This window comes from Populus euphratica, unplaced genomic scaffold (genome assembly GCF_000495115.2).
Source record: "Populus euphratica unplaced genomic scaffold, PopEup_1.0 scaffold25.1, whole genome shotgun sequence".
In the NCBI taxonomy this organism is placed as follows: domain Eukaryota; kingdom Viridiplantae; phylum Streptophyta; class Magnoliopsida; order Malpighiales; family Salicaceae; genus Populus; species Populus euphratica.
In genome coordinates, this window is record NW_011499851.1 from 2,695,690 (window position 1) to 2,706,165 (window position 10,476).

Sequence of the window (10,476 nt, forward strand, 5' to 3'; positions counted from 1 at the left end):
TATATATATATATATATATATATATATATATATATATATATATTAACATTCGAGTTTGGAACTATAAATTTAAAATATAAAGTTTAAATCATCAAATGAACACAACGTAATGACAACAATAACAATATTCTAAAGAATTGAAACTGATAATATCTTATATAGAGGCAGTTATTTAGACAAATATGAATACTCCTATATTTTATATTTTTAGGACATTAAAAATCATTCTAAAAAAGGATGATATCTTATGTTTATTAACTAGATTTTTTTTATTCACACTACATTGTGAGATGAGTTATTTTTTTATAACATAAAAAAATATATTTAAATGGTGATAACTTGATTGAATTCAAATTAATTTGACAAACCAATAATCCATAATAACCTTAAAAAAAAATAAAAAGTTCTTGGCTTAATAGCATAATATCAAAGGATGAAAAAAAAAAGTAAAGTTAAATTGGTTTAATTTTTGACAGCATCAACTCTAGCCATGAAACTAAAATTACTATATAAAATGCCCAAAAAAATCTTAAACAAATTTCTTAATCATTAAAAAAATAAAAATAAAAAATAATTAAAATAATAAGGATCAAACCTGATATAAAAACTAATAATAAAAATAATGAGGGACTTAATCGAGAAATAAAATTATAAATAGATTTTAAAAAAAGTAATTAAAAAATGAGAATAATGATTGGATTAAAAAATGAAATAGAATCCGAGAGATAAAATTAAAATAAAAGAATTAAAAAAACAAGAACTAAATTTTGATTAAAAAAAGAAATGAAATGAAATATTGAGGAATAAAATTGAAAGGAAAAAAAACAACAACAATCAAGAGAATAAGTATCATATTTGATATATAAACAAAAAAAAATCAAATGAAAATAGATAAAACAAAGAAAAAGAATCTAAAATAAAGAAAGACCAATAAAAAAAGAAGAACATAATTGATTTTTTTTCTCCATTATTTTTTTATCAAAATAGTACCATTTTTACTTTTTAGCTAAATAAAAAATCAAGCAATTAATTAGGGGAAAATCATGTCAACACTCAATGATTTTTCCTTTACCATTATTTTATTTTTCAAAATAATATTATTTTTACTTCCTGCATATTAAAAAAATCTAATTGACCCCGATAACCTCAATCATTTAACCCATCTCGTGACCTTGAACATGACAGAGGTCAATTTTAAACCAGGTTTTCAAAACATGATAAAAAATAAAACACCAAATATGATATAAAATTTAATGAAATTAAACAATGATGGATGAAATTGCGAAAAAAATAAATCAAGAAGAGAACTCAAAATAAAAGGAATTACAATATAAAGATCCAATAAAAAAAACAATTAGGGATGAAATAAATAAAAAATCCAATAAAAAAGATTAAAAGTAAAGTAACTTAGAATTAAAACAATGATGATTAAATTTAATTAAAAAATAAAATATTAAAAGATAAAATTAAAAAATAACAAAATCAAAATCAATATAATTAAAAAATTAAAAACCACTTTGCAGTTTTGTAAGGTCAGCATACCTTTTTTATATTTATAAAAAGACCATTTTTATATTTATAAAAAGACCATGATACTCACCTTTCACATGATAATTGAAAAAAAAAGGTCAAAAAACCAAATATATCCCTTTACATCAGACAAAAAAAGTTGACCATAAAAACTATAAGATAATTACATTGTACAAAAAAAATATGAAAATTAAAAAAAAAACTAGGCATTAATTGTGTTTTTTTTCAAGGACATAAAAAGTAATTATATTATATAATAAATATATAAAAATGCAAAACTAAACACTCTAAATATATAAAAATACAAAACTAATCCAAAGTGTTTGTTTAATTATTTAGTTTTTTAAAAAAGACATTAATTATTTTTTACCTTGATTGCATTGCGCACAATTAAAATTAAAACATGTCTTTTAATTTTTTTAATATTTTTATTAATATGAATGTTCGGGTTAGTTTGTACATATCTCGATTAATTCTATAAAATTTAAAATTAATAATTATATAAATTTTTAATAACCATTATATTGACAATCATATTATTTAAACTAAAAAACCTCATAATATTTTAATTTAATTTATATTTATAAAAGGAAAAGTAAAAAAGACAATGGTCATGCGAAGACGAACCCGGGAAATAAGATTTATTTAAAAAGAAATAGGAAAAGGATATGCATATTAACTAGGCAGATAATGACCTCATTGGCTTCGTCTTCGTTTTCTTTTTCTTCTTCTTCTTCTTTTAACATTGATGGATCTTGTTCGACCCTGATACCTCTATATTCCAACAAATAATGATATCTTAATAAGAAAAATTATTTTCTGCACATGCCAAAGCTAATTATTTGCAGATGATTTGTTCTCGGACGAAGGGAGATCATGGCGATTGATAGTCTTAACAGTCCTTGCAGCGAATGGTACGTGCTTCAGGACATGATTTCCACAATGGGAATTTGCTGCCCATCAACCTATTTAATGTATATTTATCCCTGACATCTTGACGCTTTCAATAACGGGAATGTGGAACTTGACATGGATTCAAATCTGGCATCAGATTTGATGTCTGGTTCTCAGCATGGTGATGGATTGATCTCTTGGCACGAAGGATGATTGGTCAGCGAGGTATATTAATTGTTTTTACAGTTAAACGATGTAATGGCTTGTTCAGTTCCTAAAATCCAATGGAGATTGTAAACCCTACATTAACACAGAGAGAGAAGACTAAGCCGTATTGAATCACAATTTTCATTGTCCTGTATTGAATCAAAGTTCAATCCAATGCAATCAGACGGCAGCGCAGGGAAGAGCTCCAGCCCCTGCTCCCAGCGCTGAAGTTGTTATCAATGCCTTTGTGGAGCAATATTATCATATTCTGCACAAATGACCGGGATTGGTACAATGATTTTAAGTAATCAATGACAAGGAGATTTTCATTGAATTAAATATTTGGGACAGTATACCGGCAAAACCCCATATCCTTTAATTTTTTATTTTTTTTATTTGTTTACCCGTCGTTTCTGCTACATTGCTGCTTTAAAATAATGTCAGAAAAGAAAAGGTCAAGAGTGACAGAAACAAATGAGGAAAAATAAAAGGACAAACTATTTTTTATTTTCAGCTTATTAAATATAAAAGTACAAAATCAAATAAAAAAAGAGAAAAAACCTAATTCAAGTTGATTCGAGTTAATATGACAAACTTATAATTTAGAAAATAAAAGGTAAGTTAACTCGAATTAACTTGTCAAACCTCGAACTAAATCATGAGGTCGAGATAATATGATAAAAAAGAAAAATGTAAAATATTCATAAAGCTGAAAAAATTATTAATTCATATTAACTTTTCAAATACATGACGGCATTGGATTGAAAACACCATATTTAAAAAAATTATAAAAATCAATTATGAACCAATTAAATGTTGAATAATTAACTTTGAAAAAGAATATCAATTACACAAAAGAATCTAGAATAAAAAATGATAATTAAAATAATAGAAATTAAAGTGAAATAAAAAATAAATTTTATTTTTAATTGAAAAGAGAAAGTGAAAATAGAAATTAATTGAACAAAAAAATAAAAAATAAAAAAAAAATAAAAAAAAAAATAAATTCTCTAAAAGAGAGCTTGCTAGCATGTATTAATTTTATATGAGATTATAAAAAATGAGAACACTGATTTTACTAATTGGCATACACTAATTTTCAAAAATAATTTTTTTATATTATTATATTAAAATTATTAAAAAAATAAAAATATTAATTTAATATTTTTAAAAAATAAATATATTTAAAAAAAATACTTAAAAGAAAAAGTCACCGGACTTCCAACCAAGGAAACCTTCTTTCCCAACCACTTGAACATGTAAACACCTCAAATACATAGTAAAAACATGCGGGCATCATTTTTTTGACGTCAAAAATCATCTTAATTAAAAAAAAAAACTCACCAAAACATATCAAATATAAAAACCAATTAATTTCCCAAGCTCTATCTTTTTTCTCCGACACCGTGGTGAGTTGGAATCACAATCAATAAACTCCCTTCATAAGGTGGATGAAGAAATGGATGCTAAAATTGCCAAATTGCGTGGTTTGAATGGAGCCTGTTGGGGTTTTCTCTCTCTTCCCTCCTCTTTTAAGATACATGATTCTTATAAACCTCAAACTCTAAGCTTAAAGTGAATATATATTAAAAAAAACTTAATCTTTTTAAAAAACCAACGTCAATTCATGCCAAAATCACTTTGAACAAAATTGTTTTGATCATGTTTAACAATATATTTTAGTGAACATCGAATGATGCATATAGGAGCAATGCTAAAATAAATCTATAACAGGTTTAGATTTTTTCATAGAAAATAATGTTTAGTTTTCACATGCTAGTTTTGAAAAAAAAATTATATTACTTGAATTATAAGCCTGACTAGATTAAATAAGCTGATTTTAATTTAATTGGACAAAAAATAATAATAAATAAATTAAATTTAGAATAAAAAGGGTCTAGGATAACCTAAAAAAATATTTTTTTTTCAAAACAGGATAGATAATGTTTACATCTTATTAAATATATAAGAACAAAATATGGTAAAAAATTACATAAAAAACTAGTTCTAATTGACTAGAGTTAGTATGAAAAATCTAATCCTGGTAATTAGAACCGAGTCAACCTGGGATATCCCACCAAACCCATGACCCAAATCATAAAATTAGAATAACCCAATAAAAAAATTATAAAGCCTTTTTTATATATAAAAAAATATGATAATTTTTTGAACCCATGACCCGGGTCATTAGATCTGAAATATCCTATTTAAAAAAACTATAAAGTTCAATCATCAATCAATCAAATATTGAACAATGAAATTGAAAAATAATTTTCAATTATATACAAAAGGATTAAAAAATTACAATTAAAAGAATGAGGATCATAATTCAAATATCAAATAAAATCTCATCTTTGATTGAAGAGTGAAATTAAAAATAAAAATTAATTTAATAAAATAATAAAAAAATTAAAAGAATGAGAATCAAAATAGACAAAAAATAAAAATAAAAATAAATTTATGATGAAATGGTGAAATTGAAAAGAAGAATAACTTTTTTAAAATAATAAAAAAAATAGAAACTAAAATAATAAGAACTAGATTAGAAAACATAATGCTAACAATTTGGATTGAAGGATGAAATTAAAAATAAATAAAATTTTAAAAAAAAAATTAAGAAAAAAATTAAAAATAAAAAAACATATGGATCAAATTGAAAAATATAGTATTTTTAAATTGAGGAAAAAAGATGAAATTGAACATAAATAAAATATCCATAAAAAGATTAATAATAAAAATTAAAAATAAAAAAAATAAAGATTGAAGTTGAAATACCAATGATAAAAGGAGTCAAATTGCAATATTAAGAAGGAAGAAAAGGAAAAAAAAAAGATTCATTGGTAATAAACTAGATAATCAGCAGAGATTTACACCATATCAATAAAGAGAGAATATGACAACGCTTCCAACAATCAGATGAATGAATATTTTTTAATGCTGGGCACTTCCAACATCTTATTTTAACCAAATATTAAATTATTTTTGAATTAACTTAATAATAACACAACAATCATGGTAAAAAAATCATAAAGCTACCTGACTTCATTTTTTTTTGCTTTTAAAGATATTTTAGTTGTTTAGCTATGTATTTTAATTTTGTACTATTTTTTATATATGTGCAAATGCTAAATTGTTCATTAGTTGATATTATAATACTAAAAAAATTATTGTGCAAATACAAAAATGTCTTTGATGATATGTTTAAATTATTTTGTTTTAAAATTTATTTCAATTATTTTACCGTGTAAAATGAGAAAAACACTTATTTATATCCTATTAATTTAACAATAACAAATGGATTATGTGAAACTTGAAAAGAGACTTCAATATTTTTAATAGCAAATGATAAAAAAAATTTTAGTGAAGGAGAAAAATCATCAGTGTACTCCAGTAAACAATATATTCGAGTGTGGAGTTAGACTGTTTTTACAAGGGATTTTAACTTATTTCAATTTACAGTTTTTTTTTTAAATTCAACTATATAAAATAGAAACAAGAAGGAAAGAAAGACATCATAATTTCTGAATTGTAGGCCATCGCATCAAGTTAATACAGGCCTTAGAAGTCCGGACTGCGTTAATTAGAGGTACATAGCGTACCTAAATTTACAGATTTTGTTGAGCCAGTGGAAGAAGAGAAGAGCAAGAGATTGAAATCTAAAGAAGAAGCAATTTACTAGACGAACTCCTTCACCACATCTTCTCCTTCCTTCCTTGACATCAAATATGCAGTCAGCCCATACCTCCAAGAGATGGATACCCCTCTAGGCTTCTGCTCCTTACATTAACCTTGACACCACATATCCTTCCTACTCACAACAGTTTTGCAGCACAGACAATGATATGATGCAAAGATATCATATGCTTTGCTTGACCAAATAGAACAATATGGATGCATGAATCTCTTTTGATTATGCCTTATCCCATAAGGCCAATCATTTGTTTATATTGATACTTGTATGCTAGGTGATCCCCAGGAACATTCCATTCTAGTTTTTCGACAAGAACAGTTTTATCAGCCCAGCGCAGGTTGCTGCGATCACCGATTCAGGAAGTTTCGACAAGAACAGGAAATCTTTTCAGCCGAGGTTCTTTCTCAAGGCTGACTGGATTCCCTCGCCTGTTGCAGGTTTCTGTTTTTGAGAAACATGGTTGCTAGGTTTCTATTCTTGGGTCAAGCTGGGTCTTGTTGTATTGGGCTCTACAGCTTAAAAAAGAGCTATCTTGTATTGATTAGAGGCCCTTTTTAGTTAATTAATGTATTTTTATCAGTGAATATCGCATTAAACTTCTACAAATTAACAGAACTAGACGTGTCTCGGAATCAGAACTCTGATACTCTTAATTCTGACCTGTTTCTTAAGGGACTGTTCTCTCTCCAATCTTGGCTACCCTCCTGCCAAGAATGTTTTTTAAAAAAACCTTTCCTAAGGTGGCAATTACTGCCAGAATTGAGAAACCACCGTGTCAATGGAAAAACAAAGGGAAAAGACGAGAAAGAAATTGACGTCTGAAGGGGTAGACAGATTAAGGGATTTACCTGATGACCTTCTCCACTACATCCTTTACTTCCTCGACACCAAATACGCAGTCCTAACCTCTGCGCTTTCCAAGAGATGGAGATTCTTCTGGACTTCTGTCCCTGACCTCAACTTTGACAGAGAATCCTTCGATAAGTTTACCTCTTTCAAGAATTTCGTGCTTACTGTCTTGCAACGCCGCCAACGTGATTCAAAGATACGCAGGTTTCGCTTAACCTGAAGAAACAACGTTGATAGATCTTTCAAGAATCAGTTATCGATTATGCCTTATCCCACAGTACTGATCATGTTTTTTTATTAGACCCTGGGTGTCAATGCTTATCCCATCCACTTGTCACTAGCAAAAGATTCTATTTATCTGAATCATTCGGTGTCACAGCACTCACCACTTTGCATCTGGAACACTGCTACTTCTCTGATGGTAGTGAGAGGACTGGATGCTTTGATATTTCGGCAATTTGTCCTAATTTGATCAACTTTTGTCTCATCCACTGTGTATTTGGAATGTTTGAGGTTTTGAAAATATCGGGACCCCAGCTAGTTAACCTGACTCTGGAATATGTGTGTGGTAATAAGCTGGAAATCTCGGCACCGAAGCTTACATTTTTCAAGTTTATACCCTACTATTCACATTTGTCCGTAGCTCATCTCCCTTCCCTAGAACACGCGGACGTGGATATTTATAGGCCATATGCATACCCAAGGAAGATAGAGGTTTGCTATCCCAATTTTTTCAAACTGATGCAAGGGATTCATAATGCACAATTTATCACACTAAACCCCGAAATCATTGAGGTACGCTTGGATATCTGATGCAACTATTTGCCTATTCACTTGTTTGCATTATTATTTGTTCGTTATTTTCATTAGATATGTTGCACTAGCAGGTGTGAGAACGAAAAGTGTATTTGAACTGTAAAAGGGTTGGTGTGTGTGTGTGTGCGTGTGTATTATTTCACTTGTTTGCATTATTATTTGTTCGTTATTTTCATTAGATATGTTGCACTAGCAGGTGTGAGAACGAAAAGTGTATTTGAACTGTAAAAGGGTTGGTGTGTGTGTGTGTGCGTGTGTATTATATATATATCTTGTGCTAAATGCTTCCGTTATAGTAATTGCTGGTCTATATTCTCTGATAAATTTGGATGTATCATATTGTTCTAGATCTTGTTCAACGATCCGGATGTGTTTGAGCATCAACCTTCTCCCTTTAGTAGATTGAAGTCTTTGAAGTTGAAAGTGGATCATGAAGATGAACCCTTGATAATGCCTGCAAAGGTGATGCCGGCTCACTTTTTCAGTGGCTCTCCCTGCTGCACAACTGTGTGTACGGTGTTCCTAAGGTATTAATATATCTATATGATACAAATAGAAAAAGTCATGTCAACAGATACTTATCCTTTCCATGTAACCCCTGTTTTAGTGAATGGTATATATGATTCTTCATTAGTGCTCCTTGAGTAGATGCTGTCGTAAAGCATGATGGTATTTCCCACTTGAACTGGCCAAACGCAGCTGACTTAACTGCTTGTGAGATTACGATCACATTGATTCCATTATTTTTGTTCGGGCCAGATAAACTGTTTGGTTCTGACAATCCTTTTTATAGAATTCGTTAGCGCTTGCATTTTCTCTATTATTATATAAATTAAATTACAGGAATGTAATGAATTAATGATAATTGATCACCAAGCTTTTATTGTTTCTGGATGTGAAAAGATTAGCCTCATGCAGAATATATCGATTGCATGCCATTAGTGTTATAACAACCATTCTTCCTAAGGCTATTGTTAAGGTTCAGTCTTTAGATTAAAGAATTCAATCAGATTATGTCTCTGGAGGTTTCCATGGCAGGTACGTAGAGGCTAATTCTTGATGGTCTTAAATCTTGAATCCCTGATGGTCCGCAATTGCATAGAATTTGTAGTTGAGCCAGTCAAGAACATGTGTTGCTGAAACTAGCTTTCAAGGAGCATATTATGACATGGATTAAGATATTTCTTCATAGATAATAACAAATAAATCAATGGAATTTGTTAGGGAATTCGTTTTTGTTTAAAGATTTACTGTCCTTGTAATGGGAAGGCAAAGGCAACTTATATGGGTTTTTGAGTTGTCAAATGATGGGTGAAGCTTGGAAGTAATTTTTATTTCTCCTTTTCAATGGGTTTTGCTAACAGACCATGATTTAAGCTGCTCGTGCCTTCTTCTAGCCTCTCCTTGTTAGGTTTGTTGTCATTTCATGTACATTAAATAGACAGCACCAACCATTAACTATTGGCAACCATCATTATTGAATGAGCTGGAGTTGGTGACCATCAATGTTGATAACAAAGCAAGAAAAACTGTCATGGATGCCTATAAAAGAGGCATACGTGAGAGAGCAAAATATGAGATAAAATGGTGAGTGTATGTAAGAGAAGAAAAGAGAAACAGAGGCTGCCAAAGGGCAGCAGCCCTGCTGCTATTGCAGCAGTGTGCGTGAGATGAGAGTTGAATATGAGTGGGTGTAATCCTCCTCCTCCATATATTTGTTTTGTATCCTTTCTCTATCTCTAATTATATTGACTCTCCCGTGGATGTAGGCGATTTGCCGAACCACGTTAAATATTGTGTCAGTGTGCTTGACCTCCTATGAGCAAATATCAGAACATCACCGGTTGGAATTCCCTACAATTGGTATTAGAGCTTATGGTTTAAAGTGGTGTTTGATTTTGCTAAAAAATAAAAGTTGTCAAAATTGTGTTTTGACCATACCACTGTGTAGAGAAGGAAGAGACGAAGCCACTGGTGAAAACCGCGTCGAAATCGGATGTCGAAAATCGCCACACGCGCCGGCAGGGTGACTGGACACGCGCCGGCAGGCTGACCTAACCCGAATACCAGAAGATCTGACCTACGCGCGAGATCCAGATGATGATGATGTCATTATGACATCACAGTTTCGTTAGCATGCGAGGTGGCATGACATGTCATCAAACACGTCAGCACCGTGGGACCCACCTACCACGTCACTAGCCGCGAGTCGAGAGTGAGCCGAGCCGAGTCGAGCAGAGCTGAGTTGGAGCTAAGCCAAGGGACAGGATTCTATGTAGCGCAGTCTATGTGTAACCAGATCTGATATTGAATTTGGACCACTAATCATGACAGAATTGTTTTGATGAAATCTCAGCCGTCTGAAGTGCAATTTGGACGATTTCAGACTTGTTTCCAACTAATTTGATCATTCCGGATGCAATGGTATGGTCTGATAGTTGAGATTGAAACCATAAATAGTGATGGTGAATTATTGAAGAGAGATTGCC

General features: G+C 30.2%; 1 protein-coding gene across 1 annotated transcript; it reads left to right on the forward strand.

Moving 5' to 3' along the window:
- The first annotated feature begins 7,100 nt into the window (after positions 1 to 7,100).
- On the forward strand, positions 7,101 to 9,047 carry LOC105121680 (putative FBD-associated F-box protein At5g22720). The gene is made up of 4 exons (XM_011020404.1): positions 7,101 to 7,375; positions 7,513 to 7,885; positions 8,336 to 8,514; positions 9,026 to 9,047. Exons 1-4 carry the CDS (start codon positions 7,101 to 7,103, stop codon positions 9,045 to 9,047), a joined length of 849 nt encoding a protein of 282 aa, XP_011018706.1.
- The last annotated feature ends 1,429 nt before the right edge of the window (positions 9,048 to 10,476 follow it).